This window comes from Oncorhynchus mykiss, chromosome 3, assembly GCF_057628025.1.
Source record: "Oncorhynchus mykiss isolate SJ-2025 chromosome 3, ASM5762802v1, whole genome shotgun sequence".
NCBI lineage: Eukaryota > Metazoa > Chordata > Actinopteri > Salmoniformes > Salmonidae > Oncorhynchus > Oncorhynchus mykiss.
Window position 1 is genome coordinate 56720695 of NC_143024.1, and position 27118 is coordinate 56747812.

Here is a 27118-nt window from a genome sequence, read left to right on the forward strand (position 1 = left end):
GGTGGTTTGTGGTATATGGCCAATATACCACGGCTAAGGGCTGTTCTTAGGCACGACGCATCGCGGAGTGCCTGGACACAGCCCTTAGCCGTGGTATATTGGCCATATGCCCCTCGTGCCTTATTGCTTAAATATATTATTTTCCACTATATTGGTACCTACTTTATGTAAGCGTCATTCCACCCTCCTGTGGAACCTTGATCTGGTATACATGTATATGGAAAACAATATAATGGAAAATCCTGAAGGTTGATGGTTAGGTTTAATGGCCTCTTTGCAACTAGAATGCAACCTACTTGTACTAGAAACACTTGAATAACTATTTTACAATCAAATTATTTTTTCTTCTTACAGAACTGCTTTTGATCATAATCCATTTTCAATATCTACAAATGCTAGTTTTCCTAATGCACACTCAGAATAACATAACATTCAGCGTTTCAGATGGGTGGATAGAACATTTGTTTAGTTGGCACTTGAAAACATTACACACATTTTGGCAGAGATCGTCTAGGGATCCAATTTATTTACAAACGGTGTGAATCTCACAATAAACAAAAAGAAAATCCCTTGTATTGTTAATGTCACCTATAGAGGAAATGGTAGGATAAAAACTGCTGAAGCAAATGCGCAAGTGGGGTAGGGGAAACCTTTTATTTTGATTCAATAATGACGTTGCACTTCAAGATACGTTGCACTCCCAGATCATTTCACGATAACTCTGAAATTAAGTTTGAAATCTCAATTTCCAATACAAGAGAATATATCAGTTATTCCTTCAACATTTCAAGGAGGTAAACGGTTTTTGCTGACCAACTGAGAGTGGGGCTTTGTTTTGGAATACATAACAGTAGATTTGTTAAACGAATAGCTCCTAAGAAAAAAGCTAGCTTTCTGTTGATGCCTGGCCTCAAGAAATCAAGTAAATGGATTAAGAGAAAATATGAAGAAAAACATTCCCAGAAAGAGCCGGTAGTTGCTTGTTCTGTTCAGGAGAGTACAAAAAACTGCGGGAGCAACATGCTTTTTAGCTAGTCTAAAACAAGGCCAATTTGTGACATCAACGTTCATGTGCTTTTTGATAACATCAATGTTAAACCTCATATTATGCATGTCTGCGGAATATATATAATAAATGTAACGCAAACACTTCCATAAGGATTTAGGGAGCATTGTGACAACGTCTCAGTGACAATGCCATGAAAGTGGCAATTACAACTTATACTGTAGAGCTGTATAGTTTCTGTCACATTGGTTTAACTTTTTCCAGTCCTAGCATATTTGTCTCTGACACTGGGACCTCTTGGCTTAAACGACATTCATAGCACAGCTCCTCTCAGTGGACATAAAGACACAAGAGAACAAATTAAACTGGCCTTTTCAAATTTCTCATATATTTATTTACATTCTGCACATTTTCAACAGACTGAAAATAGTTGTTATTTAGGCAAAATAATTGTGAGAAAATACTAACACATTATAAGGGCGTTATACGTGCTTATGGTAAGTTCTACAGTGCCTTTTAACGCCAGCCAACATTTACAAAAAAAATGTGTTTATGTGTTCAAGGTAACAAACTACTTTAATTTTGAAGCTTTTTGAGCTTAATGCACCTAAAATATGCTGATTTCACTGAGCTTGTGTTTGCAAAGGGTCTTGAGATAGGTGTTCTTGTTATAGTGATAGAGGACTCAATTTTGTATATGTGCCATTATAGCCAGATATATTAGAAAAGGAGGAGATAAGAATCACAGCTGGAAATGAATAGTAAATCATATAACGCCCCCCGCCCAGCAGACTGTCGACCAATTGCATTCATGTTGTTGTGCTGCACCAAGCGGTTGCTAAGCTAATCGTCACGCAATCCTGTCAAAAAGTCAGGGAATGAGTTGAGAAATCTGCCTATTTTCCTCAAAAGTATGGAATTTTACGATTTCAAAGCTAATTATCTCAAATCCTGGAAACGATTTGTAATGTTGAGCTTCTTGTTTACATAATTCATGCTCATGTTGGCTTTTTGTGCTAGCATCCAATTGACTCCCATTCCTTGAAGAAGAGATCTACTTGTCTGAGTTTTCCCAGAATGCAACGCACTACCCATTGAGATTCCCATCTACTCAAAAGTATCTCTGTTTTGCGTATGTGACAGCATGGGCAGCGCCATTGAGGCAATCTCCATTTTGAAGTAGTCAATTTTCTTCTTCACAATTGGCTGATCCTTCCTGGACATGACTCCAACAGGGTCACCAGGAGGGATCAGCAAATGCAGTTGGAAGTCCCACCCAGTTCACTACATTAAAATGGTGGAAGCCTGCAATGGGGACTTGGCTGTGGTAGTTGTAACTGAAGGTCAAGGTTGGGAAATAGAGGAAGCGGATGTTTTGTTTGAATCAGATTGCGTGTCTAGTGGAGATGAGAGGAAAAAAATATTGGATTTACAATGGCAAATACAAAAGGATATAAGAGAAGAAAAGTGGTAGTGGAATCCAAGCCAAGTAAGTGTTTGGATCAATGTTACCTGAGAGATCCGTTTGAAGTCTCTAAAAATCGTGGATGCATTGGGTAAATGGGTGAGAATAATGATACGTTTTCTTTGTGTCTGCAAATGCAAATAATATGGCCATGTGTCAAGTGTATGTAGAAGGGAGGAGTATCGTATGCCAGCTGAGCCTAAATTCTGCAATTGAACATGCGGCCAAATTTCTGAAGTGTCCTGTTAGGGTGAAGGAGACAGGTGGCAAGAATACGGGCTGTCCAGCATGTCACCTATCCGGAGGCATTGAGAAGAGTGGAAGAAATTAGTGATGTTGAAGAACTAATGATAGTAGGAGTAGAGACACCAGAGACGATTCCTTGGTCAACAGAGGGAATCTGAAATGTTGCATCTAAAGAAGGTGGAAAAGCTGAGGAAATGGACATCGTCGTGAGTGCGATTGAGTTTTTTTGGGGAAATTGGGATTTTACAGCAGAGGCATTACAATGCATGGTCATCACAGACCCCTGAGCCTGTGTAGGGAAGTTATTGGAATTGTGAGAGAAGGAGTATAATTGGTTTTTAATAAAAATGTTGTATTTTGTATAATGTCAGGACCCCCTTTCCCACGATTGATATAATTTTGTTTCACTACCGTTTAGAGTAGGTGGCGGCAGTACACCAGTAGTCTGCCATAATTCCTCAAAGTAGAATAAACCAGCAATGGCGATGCTCAGGCTAATACGACTTTTTGGCCAGTAGAGGCCTCTATCATTCTCTTTGGTTCCTCTATATCATTTCCGCTTTACATTTTCACATTCCCGCCATCATCGAGTACGGTAGGAAAACGTCGTGTGTGTGTGGACCACACTGTCAACAATATAATATTGGGACCACCGAATGCCGGCAAAAAACAATTTACTACTCCCTTAGGACTTATATAGAGATATATTTTTTTTATATTTTAAAAGTTTCGGTTCAGGGATATTTCATTCGGGTAAGTGTTTTTTTTGTCTTGTAATTAAGTTTAGACGATGTTTTCACCTCCATCAAATGGCAAACAAGCAAATTAGCCAGTTAGTTAGCTAGCAGACGTTAGATCCTCGGCCTTATCGTGCAGGGGATATGGCTAGACTAGGTTCAATGTGCAACTATCCAGTTGTGTTTTGCTGAGTTGATTGGGGGCGTCAATCTCATTTTATAAAATTCAGTTGGCCCCGTTTTGTTAGCAAGCCAACGTTAGCTGTACAGTCGCTTAACGTTAGCTAGTTAACTGACCCGCGTGTAATGGTTGGGTCCTCCCCCTACGTCCCCAGAACTGATATAACGTTAAATTAGCTAGCTAGCTAGCTAGCTAGCCATCAGAATCCGACTGGAGAAGTAATTAACGTCTAGTCGGATTCTTATGACTTATCAACTAACGTTAGCTAATCTGACCATCCACATTGAACAAGTAGGTGATACAGTTGAATCTATAAACTCATCATATTTTCATGCAATCGATTCCATAACGTTGCAGTAGCTAAACATCGTTATGTCAGTTCAATTATTAACCAGGTAGCGTTAACGCTAACTTCGCAAACTATTCTGACACTCAGCTAAAACCCTACATTTACAGAGCTATCTGAGAGCATGCCCATCTCTAACGTTAGTTCCCTATGCAAATCAACTACATTTGTTAACTAAATTTCAGCAATTAGATTTACCAATAATGTTACCTATGCTTGCAACTTTAGCCACAATTAGGGTGTTAGGTGTTAATTCAACTTTGGTTCTGGTGTTATACTAAGTATTTCATGTTGTAGAGCAGCTTTTCAGGAACACAGAACAATTTATTTCATGAAGATAGGATTTACTATTGCTGAGATGTTTTATTTTCAATTGACCGAAAAGGGTCGCGGACAGGTCATTGATAATCCCTTGTCGAAAATAAAGCATCAAAACACCTGTCTGGAATCTCAATTCAATACCCTATGTCCAATATCTGAAGATAGGGTGGCCATATTGTTATGACATAGTCCGGGCTGATGTAGCGCACTTTTTTTTAAATGAAATTAATCTGCAAAATTATACAAAAAAAACTGCTGTAAATTAAGCCCATTTTAAGGTAGGATTGTCATACTATTAACCAATATTAAATGCTTTATGCAAAACTGAGTTGAAACAATTTATGAAAGTAAACTTTCTGACTTTGGGCAAATTAGATATGTAATATGCTAATTCGTCTAAAGAATTTATTGAAAAAAAATACAGCATGTGAAACCCATTAATTTAAAGTCCGGTGGTCATGAACAAAAAGCAGTGTTATTAATTATCAATTATTAACAGTTGGGCTGTATGTCACAGTTATGCTGTATTCAGTAGTCCAACTGTTTAGGCCTAGAGTGCCAAAAATACACCCAACCCTGTGCCACCTGAATACCCTGTTCCACCTGAAGATTTCCTAGCCGATAATAGCTGGCTTTTGTCAGATATTTTTTAGGAAAGCCGCTAAATATTATTGGCACGGGCTAATTGTTCGGGAGAAGAAGGGAAAAATCCCATTGCGAAATTATGCTTTTTAGCCTATTCATTGATGGAAATACATTTGACTGGTTGTGCTTATCGGTCTATAGGTTAATTTAGTGGAATTAGTTTGCCGCGTGTGGACAGTAGGCTATATTCGTTATGTATCTTATTTATCACATGCATACAGATACAAGGCCTTTGAGTGGAAAATCTATCATACAGCGTAGGAGCTGCTGCTGCAGCACCCCGTGGTGCTTTCCAGACAATTGGGAACTGTGGAAAAATACGAAGTGAAATTATGGCGTCTGTGATCTTTACATCGAATGTCAGAGCTCTAGAAAGAGACTCGAGTTGGAATTCTGTTGGAGGACCATACAAATAGAATTTTCCCAGTTGTCTTGAATGCACTAAAGTCCCAGTTGTTTTGAACGTGGGATCAAACTGCAGCAGAAGGCAGGCTTCATCAGCATGTCACACACCACTTTGCAAGAGCTGGAGGCAGTATGCATTTTGAAAACGTATACTTGTACTGAACAAAAACATATAAATGCAACAATTTCGAAGATTTTACTGAGTTACAGTTCATATAAGGAAATCGGTCAATTGAAATCAATTTATTAGGCCCTAATCTATGGATTTCCAATGACTGGGCAAGGGTGGGCCTGGGAGGTCATAGGCCCACCCAGACTGATGTCCTGAGTGCTCTGGAGCAGGTTTTCATCAATGATCTATTTTGTACTTAACTCTGTTAATCTTTCCCTCGATCCTGACTAGTCTCCCAGTCCCTTCCACTGAAAACGGAAAGGAGCTAAATATGCAGGTTTAAAAATATATACTTCTGTGTATTGATTTGAATTTCTTGATTTTAAGAAAGGCGTTGGTGTTTATAGTTAGGTTCAGTCGTGCAACGATTGTGCTTTTTTTTCTCGCAAATGCGCTTTTGTTAAATCATCCCCCAGTGTTGCATCGATTGATTATATGCAGCGCAGGACACGCTAGATAAACTAGTAATATCATCAACCATGTGTAGTTAACTAGTGATTATGATTGATTGTTTTTTATAAGATAAGTTTAATGCTAGCTAGCAACTTACCTTGACTTCTACTGCATTCGTGTAACAGGCATGCTCCTCGTGGAGTGCAATGAGAGGCAGGTGGTTAGAGCGTTGAACTAGTTAACCATAAGGTTGCAAGATTGAATCCCAGAGCTGACAAGGTAAAAAAATCTGTCGTTCTGCCACTGCAGTTAACCCACCGTTCCTAGGCCGTCATTGAAAATAAGAATGTGTTCTTAACTGACTTGCCTAGTTAAATAAAGGTGTTAAAAAAAATAAAAAAAATAAAAGAAAATCTGCGTCCAAAAATACAGATTTCTGATTGTTATGAAAACTTGAAATCGGCCATTCAGATTAATCGGTCGACCTCTGCTCCAGAAGCCGTATTTTCTTCTGTTGAAGCCATTCTGTTGTTGATTTACTTCTGTGTTTTGGGTCGTTGTCCTGTTGCATCACCCAACTTCGAGTGTACTTCAATTGGCGGATAGATAGCCTTACATTCTCCTGCAAAATGTCTTGATTAACTTGGATTAATTTTCCCTTCGACGATAGCAAGCTGTCCAGCAAAGCAGCCCCAAACCATGATGCTCCCTCTACCGTAGGGATATTGGTGCTGTGTGCTGTGCCTTTTTTTCTCCACACATAGTGTTGTGTTTTCCTTCCAAACATCTCAACTGTAGTTTCATCTGTCCACAGAATATTTTGCCAGTAGCGCATCCAGGTACTCTTTTGCAGGAATGTTTTTTTTTTTTTTTGGACAGCCGTGGCTTCTTCCGTGGTGTCCTCCCATGAACACCATTCTTTGTTTAGTGTTTTACGTATTGTAGACTCGTCAACAGAGATGTTAGCATGTTCATGAGATTTTTGTTAGTCTTTAGCGGACACTGTAGGATTCTTCTTAACTTCTTGACGCACCCATCCCGTTAGCGGGATCATTTTCGTCAACACCCGCTGAGTTGCTGACTGCCAAATTAAAATGTAAATTACTAAAAATATTTAGTTTTTATGAAATCACAAGTGCAATATAGCGAAACACAGTTTAGCTTGTTGTTAATCCACCTGGCGTGTCAGATTTCAATACAGCTTTTCGGCAAAAGCATAACAAGCGTTTTATGTAAGAACATCTCTCTCAGTAGACAAAATGTTACAAACACCTAGCAGCCGAGTAGATTGGTCACGAAAGTCAGAAAAGCAATAGATTAAATCGCTTACCTTGGATGATCTTCGGATGTTTGCACTCACGAGACTCCCAGTTACACAAATGTTCCTTTTTGTTCCATAAAGATTATTTTTATATCCAAAATACCTCCATTTGTTTGGCGCGTTATGTTCAGAAATCCAAAGGCTCGAGCGGTCATCGCAGACGAAAATTCCAAATTGTATCCGTAATGTCCACAGAAACATGTCAAAGTTTTTTATAATCAATCCTCAAGTTGTTTTTAAAATATATAATCTATAATATATCAACCGGGACTGTCGCTTTTTCAATAGGAGAGGGAGAGACGATGGCTGCCCCACTCTGTTGCGCAAGCAAAACTCTGCGAACACCCAGCTATCCACTGACGCGATGTTATCTTTCTCGCTCGTTTTTCAAAATAAAAGCCTGAAACTATGTCTAAAGTCTGACACCTTGAGGAAGCCATAGGAAAAGGAATCTGGTTGATATCCCTTTAAATGGAGGCAAGGCATCCAATGGAACAGAGAGCTTTCAGGAAAAACATCACTTCCTAGTTTTGATTTTCCTCAGGTTTTCGCCTGCGATATCAGTTCTGTTATACACAGACAATAGTTCGACAGAGTGTTTTCTATCCTAATCTGACAATTATATGCATATTCTAGATTCTGGGCCTGAGAAATAGGCAGTTTCATATGGGTACTTTTTTTTTTTATAGCCAAAAACAAAAATCCTGCCCCCTACACTCAAGTTAACCTCATTGAGCATTCTGCTCTGTGCTCTTGCAGTCACCTTTGCAGGATAGCCACTCCTAGGGAGCGTAGCAACAGTGCTGAACTTTCTCCATTTACAGACAATTTTACCGTGGACTGATGAACATAAAGGCTTTTAGAGATACTTTTGTAACCCTTTCCAGCTTTATGCAAGTCAACAATTCGTAATATTCTTTCGAGGCATGGTTCACATCAGGCAATGCTTCTTGTGAATAGCAAACTCAAATTTTGTGAGTTTTTTTAATTTTTTATAGGGCAAGGCAGCTCTAACCAACATCTCAAGTCTTGTCTCATTGATTGGACAATTTGCTTTTGGAGAAGTCATTAGCCTAGGGGTTCACATACATTTTACAACCTACTCTGTGAATGTTTAAGTATATTCAATATAGACAATAAAAATACAATAATTTGTGTGTTAAACACTGTTTTTCTATCGTTGTGACTTAGCTGAAGAACAGATAAAATGTTATGACCAATTTATACAGAAATCCAGGTAATTCCAGAAGGTTCACATACTTTTTCTTGCCACTGTATATATTTTAAGAATATGTCCTTCTACTTTTCCCTTCCATTAAGGTTATTTTGGAGAGCACCACCCTGACAGTCACCAATGGCAGTTGCAGTGCCCAAACTCTCCAGTGGTGCTGTTGTCAAAATCCGCTACAACAGCATAGATGTGGGCACCACTCGATGGAAGGAGGGGACCTTTGAGGTTCTTGAGAAGGATAACAAAGTCAACCTGTGCCTGAAGTTTAGTGCCGGTGGTGCAGCCAAAAGTTTCCAGGTATTGTATAATAGTGTTTTCCCCCATACGTGCTCATTTCACGTACCAAAATTGCATGCTTACATTGGACTTGAATAGCTGAGAAATTCTGTATGTTAAGGCAGTCTGAATGTAGATGTTCATTATATATTTCTATGCTTTCAGCTCAACCATAATGTGAATAATGTCGTGATGCAGCCCATACACACTATGAGACGAATTGTGGTGACTCTGAAGGATGACAGCATAGTCACCCTTGAGAGAGTTCCCCCTGTTGTGGCTGAGAAAATGAAAGAATACCTTGAAAAGCTGAAGCATGGAAAATCAACCGGTAACAATCTATTGGAAATTGTAGATCATTAAGTCTTTAATTAAAAAAAAAAAAAAGCTGTTTCTTAAAGTTGCAGCATGATTTACTGTGGACCAGTCCCTCTGCTGGAAAGTAAGTGTTGTTTTCTGGTAGTTCTAAAGACCTCCCAGGGAAGTGCCAGCTTTGGTGTGCTCGGGAATCGATCCGTAAAAAATGAGACCAGTCCGCATGGAGAACGACAGGTAAATAATTGCGTTTAGAAAACACCTGTCATTTAAAACCACACTAAGTACCTCTGACAAGCTCATCCACTTAAACTCTGCCTCTTTATCAAGACAACACCCAGGCGACCCATTGTGGACAACAGGGAGGAGACGACGACCCGCAAGCCCCTGGGTAGCCCCAGCAGAGTGACCTCCACACCTGCCCGCAGTGGGCTGTCTGAGAACAGGTAGTCATTCCCTCCTACAGAGGGAAATCATATTTTTTTTAGCTCCACATTAAATTACTTCACCAATCATGCGGTGTGGACAGAGCAGCGTGCTATGGAGTGGGCAAGCTATAGCCCAGTGAGTTGTTTACATACATGATGGAAAGTGTAGGGCAATGACAATTTTGCTGGTGGGGAGAGGGGGTGGAAGAGATTTGACTTGAAGCCCTGGGCATCTTGTGATGACATACATTATCTAAATTAGGCCCATAGAATTATTCCTACGGAGGAGTGGCTTCTATGGAGGAACTTTGAATGTTTTTGAACTTCAGTTGGCTTAACATTGGACCAGAGAAGCTAACAAGCTTGTGTGTGCAGAGTGGCACCAGAATTAAAAACACATCTTACTTTTTTGTAGTTTAATAAATCCAATGTGAAAGGTGAGGATAACTATAGTATCCCTAACTAGCATTAAAAAAAGTTAATCCATTCTTGTCATGAAAAATGTATCTCCCTATCTTCTGAGTCACGCTTGTAATATCGGTAGGCTACAGATTTTCAGCTGGCTGGCAGACAATGAAAGAAGTTTTTGGTTAATAGAGGGAGGGCTTTGTGTTTTTTGTGGGACTGGGGGGAAAATTATGTAACAGAATGTTATTAACTTCTCTGGGATATGTGGGACGCTCCCACCTTTTCCAAAGAAGGAGAGGTGTCACAAAAGACAGAAATAGCGTTAAAATTAATCACTAACCTTTGATCTTCACCGGATGGCATGCCCAGGACTCCATGTTAGACAATAAATGTGTGTTTTTGTTCGATAAAGTTAATCTTTATGTCCAAAAACCTCATTTGAAATTGGCATGTTATGTTCAGAAATGCATTGTCTCAAACAAACATCCGGTGAAAGTGCAGAGAGCCACATCAAATTACAGAAATACTCATCATAAACATTGATAAAAGATACAAGTGTTAAACACACATTTAAAAAAACTTCTCCTTAATGCAACCGCTGTGTCAGATTTCAAAAAGGCTTTATGGTAAAAGCACACCATACAATTATGTTAGGTCAGCTCCTAGCCACAGAAAAACATACAGCCATTTTCCAACCAAGGAGATGTGTCACAAATTATAAATATTCACTTACCTTTGATCTTCATCGGAATGCACTCCCAGGAATCCCAGTTCCACAATAAATGTTTGTTTTGTTCCATTTATGTCCAAATACATCCTTTTTGTTTGCGTTTAGTACAGTAATCCAAATGCACAATGCGTGAGCACTTAGTTCAGACAAAGTAAAAAAAAGTTATATTACAGTTCGTAGAAACATGTCAAACGATGTTTAGAATCAATCTTTAGGATGTTTTTATCACGAATCTTCAATAATATTCCAACCGGACAATTCCTTTGTCTTTCGAAATGAAAGGGGACGCTGCTCGCTCTCACGGCCGCGCGTATTATTTAGCTCATGGCATTCTGCCAGACCCCTTTGCCAAACAGCTCTTATTCACTCCCCCTTCATAGTAGAAGCCTGAAACCAGTTTCTAAAGACTGTTGACATCTAGTGGAAGCCTTAGGAAGTGCAATATTACCCCATAGACACTGTATATTGGATAGGCAAAGACTTAAACCTACAAACCTCAGATTTCCCACTTCCTGGTTGGATTTATTTCTCTGGTTTTTGCCTGCCTTATGAGTTCTGTTATACTCACATCATTCAAACAGTTTTAGAAACTTCAGTGTTTTATATCCAAATCTACTAATTTATATGCATATTCTAGCTTTTGGGCCTGAGTAGCAGGCAGTTTACTCTGGGCACCTTATTCATCCAAGCTACTCAATACTGCCCCCCAGTCCCAAAGAAGTTAACCGGTTCCCATGCCTTTAAAATAACGGTTCTGTTCTGGGACAGTATAGATCACTTTTGTTCTTATTCTGTTCCTTAACAAATGTTAATTTCTAGTGTTCTGTTCACTGAACCGGTTCCAACCCTTGATGAAAATACCCTCAAATTAAAGCTGACAGTCTAAACTTTAACCTCCGTAGTAGAGGTCGACCAATTATGATTTTTCGATACCGATTATTGGAGGACCAAAAAAAGCCGTTGCCGATTTTTATTTGTAATAATGACAATTACAACAATACTGAATGAACATTTATTTTAACTTAATATAATACATCAATAAAATCAATTTAGCCTCAAGTAAATAATGAAACCTGTTCAATTTGGTTTAAATAATGCATAAACAAAGTGTTGGAGAAGAAAGTAAAAGTGCAATATGTGCTATGTAAGAAAGTTAACGTTTCAGTTCCTTGCTCAGAACATGAGAACATATGAAAGCTGGTGGTCCCTTTTTAACATGAGTCTTCAATATTCCCAGGTAAGAAGTTTTAGGTTGTAGTTATTATAGGAATTGTAGGACTATTTCCCTCTATACCATTTGTATTTCATGAACCTTTGACTATTGGATGTTCTTATAGGTACTTTAGTATTGCCAGTGTAACAGTATATCTTCCGTCCCTCTCCTCGCTCCTCCCTGGGCTCGAACCAGCAACACAACGACAACAGCCACCATTGAAGCAGCGTTACCCATGCAGAGCAAGGGGAACTATTACTAGAAGGCTCAGAGCGAGTGATGTTTGAAACACTATTAGCGCGCGCTAGCCATTTCATTTCGGTTACACCAGCCTCATCTCGGGAGTTGATAGGCTTGAAGTCATAAACCGCGCCAATGCTTGACGCACAACGAAGAGCTGCTGGCAAAACGCAAAGAAAGTGCTGTTTGAATGAATGTTTACGCTCCTGCTTCTGCCTACCACCGCTCCGTCAGATACTTGGATGCTTGTATGCTCAGTCAGATTATATGCAACGCAGGACACGCTAGATAATATCTAGTAGTATCATCAACCATGTGGGGATAACTAGTGATTATGATTGATTTGTTTTTTATAAGATAAGTTTAAGGCTAGCTAGCAACTTACCTTGGCTTACTGCATTCGCGTAACAGGCAATCAGTCTCCTTGTGGAGTGCAACGAGCGGCAGGTCGTTATTGCGTTGGACTAATTAACTGTAAGGTTGCAAGAATGGGTCCCCCGAGCTGACAAGGTGAAAATCTGTCCTTCTGCCCCTGAACGAGGCAGTTAACCCACCATTCCTAGGCCGTCATTGAAAATAAGAATGTGTTCTTAACTGAATTGCCTAGTTAAATAAAGGTATACATTTTGTTTGGGGGGGGGGGGGGGGCAAATCGGGGCCCAAAAATACTAATTTCCGATTGTTATGAAAACTTGAAATCGGCCCTAATTAATCGTCCATTCCGATTAATCGGTCGACCTCTACTCCATAGTCATTGCAACATTTCAAATCCAAAGTGCTGGAGTATAGAGCTAAAACAACCCCAAAAGAATAATTCACTGTCCAAATACTTTTGGACCTCACTGCATGTCATTTAGCAGATGCTTTTATCCAATGTGACTTAGTAATGCATGCATACATTTTACATGTGTGGCCCCAACGGGAATCGAACCCACAACTCTTGGTGTTGTAATCACAATGCTCTACCAAATGAGTCACAGGACCACTTTGCAACACAACCTCTGTCCCAAATCTCCTCCCCTCTCACTAGCCTTTCCCCTGAGAGAACATTTCTACACTTGACATTGGCATTAGATTTTTTTGTATTTATTGGTCTCGTAACCAATCTTAATGCTCGGTTTGCCCCCTCAGGAATGAGAAGAGGAAGAGACTCCACATCTTTGACTGTGACTTGACTGAGGACTACCCCAAGGAGAATGACTCATCCAGGTATGACAAAGGCAATATGTTACTCTACCAAGCAAAGTTTTGGGTTGATTTCACATCCCTTACTGTCATTTTAGGAATTGAAATGCTGTCCTATGAAAATGTCTTGTCTGTAGTCCACTGACTGATATTGACCAGGAATGCACCATACACTGCTACCATTACTGGGATATGAACACTATTATACCATGGGAAATAAATTTGCGGCAATGGTAGTGAAACCATTGTGCTCCACTTAATTTAAACTGTTCTCTTTAATCTTACTTTATATCAGCAACAACAAGGCCACGTCGGACCCCTCCAGGAAATTTCTGCTGAGCTGCAAAGACAAGCTGAAACAGGCGGAGGAGAAGCGTAGCTCAGGTGAAGACCCTCAGTCAGTCTGCTACACATACAAAGTGGGGATGTCCTTCTCCAGACTAGAACAGAAGCGTCTCCAGACGCCCTGTCTTTGTCTGACATTACTGACTTTATTGTCCCTATGAGGAAATTTTGTTGCAGAGTCATGTACACGTCTGATAACTGTCTAGCTTTGCCAACAGTTTCACTGGTCCAGGCACCACTTCAGCCCACGTCATTCTACGGCAGCCGATCGGCGACCAAAGACTACTCCGCGAGTCAATCCTTTCTAGACAGGTAAGTAAAACATTTAAAAAAAAAAAATGTTTTACCTTTATTTATCCGGGTTGTTTCATTGTTGTTAATGATGCATTAGAATGTATTTTTAAGATGCTGCCACACCTTCAGTTCCTCAACATTTATTCCCTCCTCCCCACAGGCCATCCACTACATCCCAGACCACCTCGGCTAAGAGAAGTCTCATGTTACCCAATCACTCAACCCCCTTAAAGAAAGTGCGCCCCACTCTGGACTACGGTGGCTGGAACAAGCCGAGACCGTCCACTCTGGCCCAGCCCCAGCCTCCACTGCAAGGGTAAGGAGACACCTCAGGGTTATAGTGGTGATTCTGAAGTTAACCTCCATAGTCAATAAGGGGCTGTTCTAGTGCTGCCTAACTACCAGAAGTTAGTCATTTACTGTAACTGTTCATGCTTGTTATGAGTATGCCAGTACAGACACTTCCATGTCACAACATGTATTCTTACCACCAATGGTTGTAGTGGTGGTACGGATATAGAGTATAACTCAAATGTCCTCTTAACATCTTTGCTGCAGATTCTCCAACCTGGGCAACACGTGTTACATGAACGCCATCCTCCAGTCTCTTTTCAGCCTGCCATCATTCTCCAATGATCTGCTGAAGCAGGGAATCCCATGGAAGAAGGTCCCAGCCAACGCCCTGCTCAGGTAGGCTGCTGTTAGTGTTTCATCAGTCAGCCTCTTCAGCTAACCCCATAACTGAATATAGGAAACTGTCATTAGTTTGATCAGTTCTTCAAATGTCCTCACCTTGTTTCTTCTTAAACACAAAATATTTCTACTTTTTCCAAGGGATGCACCTTTTAAAAAATCTGTTTTGGTGGCTGAGTGATGTCATTTACCAAATTAACTGCTTAGCTGACTTGTGCAACTGCCCTGCGCCCTTATGTACCACTAACCCCCCTCCCTTTCTCCCTGTGCATGCAGACGCTTTGCCCACTTGCTGGCCAAGAAGGACATCTCGTGCCCCGAGGTGAAGAAAGACCTGCTGAGGAGAGTGAAGAGTGCCATCTCCTCCACCGCCGAGCGCTTCTCCGGATACATGCAGAACGTAAGACCTACAATATTAACACCACCACCATTTAGACTCTTACGCGGCTCTGTATATTCGCTCACATGGTGACTTCCTCATTCTCTCTCTATAGGATGCCCATGAGTTTCTGAGCCAGTGCATGGACCAGCTGAAGGAGGATGTGGAGAAAATGAACAAGAGCTGGAAAAGCGAGTCGGCAGCGGCCGCGTGGGATGAGCCTCCCCAGCAGGCGGCCGCAGCCCGGCCCGGGGAGGAAGCGGACACCTCGCGCATCTACACCTGTCCTGTGGTGGTTAACATGGAGTTTGAGGTGCAGCACACCATCACCTGCAAAGAGTAAGTGAGTTGCCCCCTTTTCAGACTGTGGATTCCTGGGCGGTAAGTCTCTCCCTTGATGGTAAATAAAATAACGGATCTCCATTACATACAAATATGTCAAGATTTTCTCTTGAGTCCATTCCTTTTAGTTTTTGTGATGTTACCTCTACAAAGCATATGAAATTGTTCTAAAGACTCACTGGATGTCATGTTATTAATGACAAATCATAACAAAGGTTGTGCTGTTATGTGTGGTTTCAGCTGTGGCGAGGTGGTGACCAAGCGGGAGCAGTTCAACGACCTGTCCATTGACCTGCCTCGCAGGAAGAAGACCATCCCTCTCCGGTCCATCCAGGACTCTCTGGACCTCTTCTTCAGGGTGTGTGCCCACTGTCCCCACAAACCACCACATGTCTATATATATATATATATATATATATATATATATATATATATCTCCACTAAAGGCAATGAAATAGTCCACATAGTATTTAAATCATAATATCACGTAGATGAGTTACATTTTCTTTCTGTGTATTCCAGATCGAGGAAATCGAGTATTCGTGTGAGAAGTGCAGCGGGAAAGTGGCGACGGTGACTCATAAATTCAGCCGACTCCCCAGGTGCTCCCATTTGTCTACAGCGGGGATCTTTAGCCCTGGTGTTAAGAACACCAACTCCGTACTAAGCTGATCATTCACCTGGGTTGTGTCTTATTTGAAATTGCCGTTTATTCCCTATATAGTGCACGGGAGTAGGGGGCCATTGCCATGACCAAATTGAATGAGACAGAGGTAACCCTACATCGCTTTCTATCCTTTCCCTCACGCAGAGTTCTGATTCTGCACCTGAAGCGCTACAGCTTCAACGCCCAGCTGTCACTGAACAGTAAGCTAGGCCAGCAGGTGATGATCCCCCGCTACCTCACGCTGCTGTCCCACTGCACGGACGCCACCCGCCCCCCACTCAGTCTGGGCTGGAGCGCAAACGCCGCCATGTAAGAACCCCCCCCCACACACACACACACACAAGCACACTTGGAGACTGTCAAATTGTTGGGACAATGTTCACTTTTTCTTTTGAAGTCACCACACAGTCGGGTCTTCAACGTTATTTGGACATTTATCACTGCACGTGAATATTTTGTTTTCTAACCTACCATGCTCTGTTTTATTTAAAAAAAAAAAAAAAATGTACAGGTCACGAACACTGAAGGCCTCCCAGTCGGTGAACTCCTCCTCACTACTTCGGTAAGCCAGTCTCTAGCAACATGGAATCACTAACACCCACTTTTACAGCCAACCCAGGAAGGCGGATCATGTTCACTAAGTCCAATGTTTCCTTGGTGAGGCGCAAAATTGTGGATGTTTGGTTCTTCTAACTACTGTTTTCATTTCCTTCCACCAGGAAATTGTCTCTGAAGGCAGGGGGCAGCTCCAGCACTATCCTGGTGGACTCTGACAGCGAGGAGGAGCTGAGCCGGAAGGTGGTGAGCCGCAAGCGCCGTCTCAGCGACTGTCTGCCCGACGACAGAGCAGATGAGGTTGGGGCACCAGAGGGATTGGGGGGGATATACATTACTACACCCTAACCGCTGACACATGCGGGGCCAGGTTGAAAGAACACTGTGTTTAGTGTGTGACATGATGAGCTCTGGCTGTGTTTAGGTCCAGCGAGGCGTCCACCACACAGACGCGTCAGACTTCAACAGCATCAACGATGAGGAAATGCTGGCGGCGGTGCTGGAGATGAGTCGCCAGGACGCTGGGCTCTCCTGCCACGCCCCTGAGGACGAGCCAACCGGCAGCCCTGACACGGGCTTCGGTGACGCTGACGCCCAGGAGATGAACTACCGCCCAGACCTGCTGGAGACGGACACTAAGCCGTCTGCAGGTAACCACCGATCTCAGAAACACAGACACACCAGCCAGGAGGGAAAGGCTTAAACAGTTCACTAAAATTATTTTGAGACTACACACCAAAACAGCTCTCTGTAGTTACTTACTAGATGCCCATTCATTTCATTGAACTATGCAATTTTTTTAAGACTATATACTTGAATTATACAACATGCATGCAGAAGCCTCTGGTTTTTAAATGTGTGTTTTACCAACCCATGCTAAACGGAGTGTGTATCTGTGTGTGTGTAGACGTGCTGGACTCCCTGGACCTGACCATGGACGAGAACAAGGAGAACCAGACCCCCGAGGGGGTGCAGGGGGATCTGGACTGGGTGCAGCAGTATGGCCTGGAGCAGGAGAGGGAGGAGCAGGAGCTGCAGCAAGCCCTGGCCCAGAGCCTGCAGGAGCATGTAAGACTCAACACACACTAGGATGTTAGAGAGAGACCCCCTATACAGCTCTACCATTGGACATTTTACTGTAGGGGAAACATGATGTTGGTGGTTCACCAATGTTTTTGTAATGTAGGCTAATCCTCCTTCCGCTTCTGTAATGTTTTTGTGATCCACAAGAAAATAATCTGTCTTGAGCTCAGACCCACCGTCACTAGCACGCGCTCCAGCAGGTATATCTCACTGGTCACCTCCAAAACCAACACCTCCTTTTGGCTGCCTTTCCTTCCAGTTCTCTGCTGCCAGTGACTGGAACGAATTGCAAAAATCGCTGAAGCTGGTGACTTTTATTTCCCTCAACAACTTTAAACATGAGCTATCTGAGCAGCTAACCGATTGCTGCTGTACATAGTCCATCTGTAAATAGCCCACCCAATCTACCTACCTCATCCCCATATTGTTTTTATTGACACTTCTGCTATTTTGCACACCAGTATCTCTACTTGCACATCATCATCATCTGCTCATTTATCACTCCAGTGTTAATCTGCTAAATTGTAATTACCTCGCTACTATGGCCTATTTATTGCCTACCTCACGCCATTTGAACACACTGTGTATAGACTTAATTTTTTTCTAATGTGTTATTGACTGTACGCTTGTTTATTCCATGTGTAACTCTGTGTCGCACTGCTTTGCTTTATCTTGGCCAGGTCGCTGTTGTAAATGAGAACTTGTTCTCAACTAGCCTACCTGGTTAAATAAAGTAAATAATAATAAAGTAAATAAATAAAAAAACTATAGGGCCAATGTTACCTATGTGAACCTTTGATAGAGCTGGACAGGACAGCTGGTTATTGCATCACCACGATGCAAACCTGACCTTTGCAGCGTGTGGTTTCTCCTACAGGAAGCCCAAGAGATGAGGGAGGACGACGACCTGAAGAGAGCCACAGAGCTCAGCCTGCAAGGTACAGCATAGACACTGCTACCCCTTTTTATGCCAATACGCAGCTTCACTAAAGTAAAGAAGTGTGTGTATGTTTGCACATTTTTACATGTCTTGATTCTTCCTCGTTTTTCTCCGCCCTCCCAGAGTTCAACAATTCGTTGCCGGAGCTGCTGTGTTCAGACGAGGACTCTGGGAACGAAGAGGTGCTGGATATGGAGTACAGCGAAGCAGAGACCGAGGATCTGAAGAGAAATGCTGAGGTACGAAGTCTCCCTCACACTAACCTTCACCAGGTTAGTGTCATTTATCTACGGCATACTTTTCATAAAATTCCTAGGATTTGCGTGGCAACAAATTTATTGGGATTTCTCAAAACTGTCGTATGCAACATATACGCATGTTTTCATTGCTTTAATCAGAGCCCTACGACGTTTGTGCGCTCGTGGCGAGCGTTACAGCCCCGCCTGGAAAATGCAATTTTATGGTAACAAAAGCATCTTCATTTGCTGTATGATTTGAAGATGTTGAAACTGGGCCATGATAGTTTTAAAAAAAAAAAAGCAATTTGATCAGATTTGTAGAAGTACGGGCAGAGTGTTTTAATCTTTTAAAATTAAATGCTACAGGCCACACTTCTATGGAAAAAAATACAAATTGTTCAGTATTTTGTTTCTCTTGCTTTCGTATAGGCTCTGAGATTAAATAGGCTACGATGTCACACTCCTATCGCAATACTGTAGCCAAACAATACTGTCAAATATTTTAAATAGACGACCGGTCTATTTACTTTCGAGCATGCTTGGCTATTGAATGAGAGATGGCGAAATGGTAGTGTAATATTTGTTGTGTAGCAGAAAAAAACAGTCATGTCAGAAAAGGAGACATGTCCCGCAATATGATTATGATTTAGACCTATTTAATAAAAGTAAAATAAATATATTAGGGAACATGCTGCTATGTGATCTCCTTACCAATGGCAAATGTATCTGTTTTATCATTAGGCCTATGTTTTTTAATGTTTTTATTAGCCTACCATTGTTATAAATTCCCGTGCCTCAAACACCTCAATTTCCCCCAAAATAACAATATTTGCTTGCAATACTTTTTTTTTTTTTTTTTTTTTACCTTTATTTAACCAGGCAAGTCAGTTAAGAACAAATTCTTATTTTCAATGACGGCCTGGGAACAGTGGGTTAACTGCCTGTTCAGGGGCAGAACGACAGATTTGTACCTTGTCAGCTCGGGGGTTTGAACTCACAACCTTCCGGTTACTAGTCCAACGCTCTAACCACTAGGCTACCCTGCCGCCCCACAGTTGATCAACCACTAGAAGTTATGCATGGCGATGCGCAGACTATTTGACATAATCTGAAGTGTTTGTTGTGCCTGCCATCGGTTGAAACACAGCATGCACCCAGGGTGGTTGTCTTATTTTGGCAAAGGAAATGTACTAAAATGGTGCACACATCATAGAATGTTGACCTTGAATGGGAATATCTGTTTTAAGTTATGCTGTCAATCCTCCATAGGAAACAGATTTTGAAATCATAGAAATGTAGATAATAGAATACACATGACCAATTAAGTTGACGGTGGGTGGACCGGCGGCTATCTTTGTGGTTGCAAATATAAGTTACTATTTCAATGGTGTGTACTAGAGGTCGACCGATTTTATGATTTTTCAACACCGATACCGATTTATTACTGGACCAAAAAAAAGCCGATACGATTCATCAGCCAAATTTTATATATATTTGGAATGACAATTATAACAATACTGAATGAACAAAAACACTTTTATTTTAACTTAATATAATACATAAATCAAATTTAGTCTCAAATAAATAATGAAACATGTTCAATTTGGTTTAAATAATGCAAAAACAAAGTGTTGGAGAAGCAAGTAAAAGTGTCTTCAATATTCCCAGTTAAGAAGTTTTAGGTTGTAGTACAGAAAGCAGTGCTTGTCTGCATGTTCCCCTGTCAGTCTGCTCTTTCGCTTATCATAAATGATCCCCACCTCACTGAACACTCTCGCTTGGGCCCGAAGAAGGTGGGGGACAAACTTCTTTCTGAGTGATTGTAATCTGTCCTCATTCTGCTTCCACCACTCCAAAGGCAAGCTGCTCTTTCTGTCAATGACAGGTGTCGTGGAAATTCAGTACTGAGAGAGACTTGTTCATTTCTTCAAACAATCGTTTTCATTTAATATCGATTCATTATTTGCAATAGTTAGACTGTCAGCCCACCAGTCTTGACTGACTGTTAGGCTGAGAGTCTAGCCTTTACAGACGATGCACAGTTTTTATAGAGGCTGTCCACCAGACTGGGTGGCTGATCTACTCCGGACTCTTTACCTCTTTGCACCTGGTTCTGGGTCTTCCTCTTCACTTGTCCCTTCTGCTGTGGCTCTGGGATTTGGTTTCCTTAGTAGGCCAGATTCCTCCTTCAGCCACTCTTTTGCTTTCTCTAGTGCTGTCCCTGAGGTGAAGGCCTAACTCTTGTAACGTAGATCCATGACAGTTGCCAGCACCAGGCACTTTGTCTCCTCGACCTTGGAGAACCACCTCGTCAGGCTGTCCAACATGGTCTTCCGTAAAGTTTTGGTGCCTTGAGTAGAAGAACCCTCCTGCTGCAGCTTCAGCAGCGACACACTGGGGATGATGCATGTGGCTGTAGAGTTGGAGTGGCTCATCTCCAGTGTCGCCTCCATAGGTGCCAGTCTCTCAATTGAGTTAGAGACAATGTCCCACTGTGCAGCAGACAAACTGCTGACGTGTCCGTATTCACCTGCATACACATTCAGTGCACGCCTCTGTTCAAACATCCTCTGCAACATGTGTAGTGTTAAGTTCCAGCGAGTTTAAACTGCTTGGATGATGCTGTGTTTGGGACGGCCCAAGCTCTTCCTGAATGGACCTCAGCCTCTGTTTGGCCAGTAGAGTGGTCAAAGTGAGTTGCACAGCTCTTCAACATGGCATTAATGTCTAGCACAGCTCTCTGACTGGATAGTCCATCATTGATTACAAGCTATAGGGTATGTGCACTGCAGCTGATGTCTGGAAGCACTGCCAGTCTCATAACTTTCACCATGTTTGCCCCACTGTAGCTGAGGACCAACACTACACATTCTGTGTGGATGTCCCAGTATTCCAACACTGTCAAAAACATCGCTCTGGTGCAGTTTCCTGTGTGTGATCCAGTCATAGTCTTGACATTCAGCACAATCTGCTTTCTTGTTCAGACATTGCCAAAGAAATGTCCATTAAGGCTCATCAGTGCCCGACCAGCAGTCAGTTGTGAATGCCATGTGTGGAGTGTTCACTGGTGCCACCAGATTCTTCACTTTCATCACAACTCTTTCATGTGTTTTATCTTGCATTTCTGTGCAGTAAAATGTTTCCTCTTTGATCCTGTACAGGGGTTCAGCAAGAGTAATCAGCTGCTGAAAACCAACGTCAGACACCACTGTGAATGGCTTGTTGTCAGTGGCAATCATCTCAATAATTGCTTCAAATCATACCGTCTGTGTTTCAAAATACCCGGGTATAACGGTATATCACCCAAGATGAGTGGAGTCTTTGCTAGTCTTGTTAGTGTCTTTTCTAACATGTCCCCCAAGAACTCAATAAAGCATCTGGCACAACTACGCACCATTTTAGTTCTGGGTGTCTAAGATTAAGTAGGGAGAAACGGCCCAGCTGAACACCTTCCTTTCTTGTTCCCAGAGCGGAGACTTGGCCAACTCGTTCCGGCTGATCAGTGTAGTCAGTCACATCGGGAGCAGCTCCTCCTCTGGTAAGCACTGCCTATAGACCACAGTCTGCTAAGATACAGTATATGTCCAAGCTACGAGATGCACTCATTTCTGGTAACCACAAATAGGGGTGTAAGAGATGTGAATGTTATGATTTTGTTTTGGTATCGACTAATCTCATAACACACTACTGTGTTAGCAGGAGCCACAGATCATCAATCTGTTAAAAAAAATGTAAAGCATAAATGTAAAATTTGTCAGCTGAGGCAGCAACACTGTATATTTGTAGTCTAATATTAACCTATAATTCTATCTCCGGACCCTCAGGCCATTACATCAGCGACGTGTACGACATGAAGAAGCAGTCGTGGCTGACCTACAACGACCTGGATGTGTCGCGCACGCAAGAGGCCACGGTGCAGAGAGACCGCGACCGCAGCGGATACATCTTTTTCTACATGCACAAGTTAGTCTCCCTCTACCAGTTTCAGTTGTGTGCTGGGTTATGTTCATTAGGGCAACAATGTGAAATTTGTCCAATACGGAAGCAGATTTTCATTTTCAGTTGCAAAATGTTTTTCTAGTGTCTCCTACTGATCACAACTCTGTTCTCTTATGGTAAGGGAAAAACCACCAGCCTCTCACTATATGCCCTATACCAGTCTGTGTGACTGATTATAATGCAGTGGAGGCTGAGAGAGACCCAGCTCTGGTAAGCAGGGTTGTCCATACGATTGGCAACTCTGAGCAGAAGCTGGAACAAAATCTCCCGTCTTTCATGCTATAAGAAAATATTATTTGTTGAAATTTCTAAACTGGCAAAGTGAAACCGTCTGGTAACTAGACGTTTGCTGTGGGGTTTTAATATCAGAACATTAATACAACTGAAGTTGTACATTCACTTATGGTGGGAGATATTGTGGGGAACTTAATGTAATGTGTGTATCATATTATGCACTGGAACCCACTGTAAGGGGTGTGGATTTGTTTCAGTGAGCTGTGCCTTGACTGACTGCTGTGTGTGTGTGTGTGTACCTTCTCCTCAGGGATGTGTTTGAGGAGCTGTCTGAGCTAGAAAGGACAGGGGCCAGTGGAGGAGCCTCTGAGGCAGGGAGGACTGTCCTGCAGCCCCTCTGAGCCACCAGTCTGTCATCAGTCACACACCAACCAACACACTGAGCTCTCCCCAACAGATGGGTCGGGTTTGGGATGAAGGAGAACCTTTCTCCAGTACTACTGATCACCATCCACATTTTTCTGTCTTCAGGCACTTTGTGCTTTTTTAAAACAAAACAACAGGCCATGGTAGCTTCTGTTGCGAAGGCAGGCTCAGACGTCAGCACACACAGCCAACGTCCTTCTCGCCAGGTCTGTTCAGAAATGAGAGACGGTGCTCTCAAAAGAAAGAAAATAGACTGTTCTTTGTTTATTAAACACAGAGATATTAGGCCTGAACTTTTCAGGCTTCTTTATTTAATTTTCTATGATTTGTTGTTGTAATATAGTGTTTCTTGGCACACATGATATTAACTGTCATGCATTTAAGAAATTAAATAGTATGTGTCAGATGCTTGATGCTGGTGCTCCTTGGATTGTATGGTTTTTACTTTTTATTTCCAATATAATTTAAATGTATTCTAAAATATAGTTTAGGGTAAGGAGGGTGTACTTTTTTTGTTCTATACAGTGCATTTGGAAAGTATTCAGACACCTGGACTTCTTCCACATTTTGTTATGTTACAGCCTTATTCTAAAATTAATTAAATTGTTTTTTTCCCTCATCAATCTACACACACAATGACCAGCAAAATCAGGATTTTAGAAATGTAAAATCGGGTTCACTTCCGGGCTCCGGCTGGGCCACTCAAGGACATTCAGAGACTTGTCCTGAAGCCACTCCTGCATTGTCTTGGCTGTGTGCTTAGGATCGTTTTCCGGTTGGAAGGTGAACCTTCGCCTGAGGTCCTGGGCACTCTGGAGCAGGTTTTCATCAAGGATCTCTCTATACTTTCCACCGTTCATCTTTCCCTCTATCCTGACTAGTCTCCCAGTCCCTGCAGCTGAAAAACATCTTCACAGCATGATGCTGCCACCACCATGCTTCACTGTAGGGATGGTTCCAGTTTTCCTCTAGATGTGAGGCTTGGCATTCAGGCCAAAGAGTTCAATCTTGGTTTCATCAGACCAGAGAATCTTGTTTCTCATGGTCTGAGTCCTTTAGATGCCTTTTGGCAAACTCCAAGCGGGCTGTCATATGTTTTTTACTGAGGAGTGGCTTCCGTCTGGTCACTCTACCATAAAGGCCTGATTGGTATGCTGCAGAGATGGTTGTCCTTCTGGAAGGTTCTCATCTCCACAGAGGAACTCTAGAGCTCTGTCAGTGACCATCGAGTTGTTGATCATCTCTCTGACCAAGGCCCTTCTCCCCCAATTGCTCAGTTTGGCTGGGCGGCCAGCTCTAGGAAGATTCCTGGTGCTTCCAAACTTCATGAATTTAAGAATGGATGGAGGCCACTGTTCTTGGGGACCTTCAATGCTGCAGAAATGTTTTGGTACACTTCCCCAGATCTGTGCCTCGACACAATCCTTCAACCTCATGGCTTGGTTTTTGCTCTGACATGCACTGTCAACTGTGGGACCTTGTATGGACGTGTGTGCCTTTCCAAATCATGTCCAATCAATTGAATTTACCATAGGTGGACTCCAACTGGTATCAACATAAAGGATGATCAATGAAAACAGGATGTACATGAGCTCAATTTTGGGTCTCATAGCAAATGCTTATGTAAAATGGGATAGTTAATTTTCACACCACAAATCTAAACCCGCTTTTGCTTTCTCATTGTGGGGTATTGTGTAGATTGAGGATTTGTATTTATTTCATCCATTTTAGAATAAGGCTGTAACAAAATGTGGGGAAGGGGTCTGAATACTTTCCGAATGCACTGTATGCCGCGAAACGTGGCGCAATATTTATTTTGTGGCATGGATTTGCCAATTCTGCTTGTATTTGTTTCAAGTCTGTTCATTTGAGTTGGGTGATAAAGGAAGTTTGCAATTTCTTTCAATGATTTACTTATGGACTGTTTGTTGCTGTTTTATTCATGTTTTATAAATCTTAAGCTAAACAGTCGCTTGTCTTTTGTAAGCTTACAATCATAGGGGTTCCCTAGTGTAGGGGTTTTCAAACTGGGGTCTACATTTTGTTTCTTTTTTGGATGAACAATATTTATATATTTTTTTTGCGTAGGGGTGAAATATTATTTTATGAATATCGCTAGCTGCAACAGAATATCATCGTGGATACCATTTTTATGTCTGCGTCTAGTATGAAAGTTGGGAGGTAGTTTCATGAGCCAACGCTATCTAGCGTTAGCGAAATTACAACGTGTACAAAAATAGCTACCGCTGTTCATCCGACTCGCAAGTAGATAAATGGCTTCATGACAAAATCTCAAACTATCCCTGGAGGAAATGTAGTAATTGGAGCTAATTACAGGTTTTTTTTCTGTATAGAGCAATTCTTAGGCGGGCCATCTTAAGTGGTAATTTTCGGGATGGAGAAGCGATTTTATTATTCTTTTTTTACCCAAATTAAACTAACTAGATTGAAAGCATGCAGAAAAGATATTGAACTCTATTTTTTTATAGTGCTGTCTTTTGGGAACTAACAATCAAATAAAAGTCAGAAAAAACGTCCGTTCATGGCACATCCCTATTGATGATAAAAAAATAAAAAAAATTGAGCAAAGGAACATAGAATTAGCCATGGCAAAATGCATAGAATTACAGGAAATTAGCTTTAAAACTGCAAAATTGTCTCTCGGCTCAATGCAAATTTCCAGAAATGCTCGTTTGGCATCAAAACAGCAAAGCTTTCTCAGCTCAATGTAAAAATGTGTAGAATTGATAAATTGCTTTACAGCGGCAACATTTTCTCGATGCCGCCAAGGTACACTACCTTTTCTAGCTAATAGACTAGAGTTTACACTTCCTCTTCCAATGAACTGTGTTTAGGTCTAAATAATACATGTTTACTAAATCTCAACATTTAAAAAAGTTGATTACTTCTACTTGCCATTATCATTCAACTGATAACCAAAAAAAAGTAACATCTTAACATGATGGGGTGGTCCCAGGGTTGCTGGTCCCTGGGCAAGAAAAGTTTGAAATACCTGATCCTAATGCCTCCCAGTAAAGACCTGGTAGTTTACACAGTTGAAGTCGGAAGTTTACATACACCGTAGCCAAATACATTTAAACTCAGTTTTTCACAGTTCCTGACATTTAATCCTAGTACAAATTCCCCGTCTTAGGTCAGTTAGGATCAGCACTTTATTATAAGAATGTGAAATGTCAGAATAATAGTAGAGAGAATGATTGATTTATTTCAGCTTTTATTTCTTTCATCACATTCCGAGTGGGTCAGAAGTTCACCGACACACAATTAGTATTTGGTAACATTGCCTTTAAATTGTCTAACTTGGGTCAAACGTTTTGGGTAGCCTTCCACAAGCTTCCCACAATAAATTGGGTGACTTTTGGCTCATTCCTCCTAGCACAGCTGGTGTAACATTTGAGCGAAATAAGCTTTTTGTGAATATGGAAAAATTCTCGGTTCTTTTTATTTCAGCTCATGAAACATGAGACCAACACTTTACATTTGCGTTTATTTTTAAGTATATTTTAGCGAAGAATTTTTAAATGTCGGCTCAGATGTCTCCTCACACCATTTTTTTCTCCATCTGACAAGGCCAGTATTCACATCTTTTAGACATACTTTTGCTAAGATTAGGGTTTGGCTAGCTATTTTCTGGTCT

At 41.5% G+C, this 27118-nt stretch overlaps 1 protein-coding gene across 2 annotated transcripts; it reads left to right on the forward strand.

Moving 5' to 3' along the window:
• The first annotated feature begins 2090 nt into the window (after nucleotides 1-2090).
• Nucleotides 2091-25426, forward strand: LOC110520010 (ubiquitin carboxyl-terminal hydrolase 37). 2 transcript variants are annotated; one of them, XM_090229593.1, is made up of 24 exons: nucleotides 2091-2495; nucleotides 8559-8766; nucleotides 8911-9076; nucleotides 9209-9297; nucleotides 9391-9506; nucleotides 13211-13288; nucleotides 13560-13648; nucleotides 13828-13921; nucleotides 14064-14219; nucleotides 14462-14593; nucleotides 14873-14996; nucleotides 15091-15314; nucleotides 15558-15675; nucleotides 15840-15919; nucleotides 16129-16293; nucleotides 16496-16546; nucleotides 16704-16839; nucleotides 16964-17189; nucleotides 17447-17607; nucleotides 18500-18560; nucleotides 18686-18801; nucleotides 22270-22339; nucleotides 22626-22764; nucleotides 23345-25426. In XM_090229593.1, the coding sequence occupies exons 2-24, from the start codon at nucleotides 8593-8595 to the stop codon at nucleotides 23433-23435; spliced, it is 2856 nt and encodes a 951-aa protein (XP_090085719.1). In that variant the 5' UTR covers nucleotides 2091-2495; nucleotides 8559-8592; the 3' UTR covers nucleotides 23436-25426. The 2 variants fall into 2 exon arrangements, with proteins under 2 accessions (XP_090085719.1, XP_036830114.1); XM_036974219.2 differs by lacking the exon at nucleotides 2091-2495 and adding an exon at nucleotides 3160-3470.
• The last annotated feature ends 1692 nt before the right edge of the window (nucleotides 25427-27118 follow it).

What these genes read in the sequence shown, in the direction of transcription:
- LOC110520010 (XM_090229593.1), top strand. Translation starts at nt 8,593, where the DNA reads ATGGCAGTTGCAGTGCCCAAACTCTCCAGTGGTGCTGTTGTCAAAATC. An exon ending in AGTGGGCTGTCTGAGAACAG is followed by an intron (nt 9,507 to 13,210) that starts GTAGTCATTCCC and finishes TTGCCCCCTCAG; the next exon opens with GAATGAGAAGAGGAAGAGAC. An exon ending in TCTCCGGATACATGCAGAAC is followed by an intron (nt 14,997 to 15,090) that starts GTAAGACCTACA and finishes CTCTCTCTATAG; the next exon opens with GATGCCCATGAGTTTCTGAG.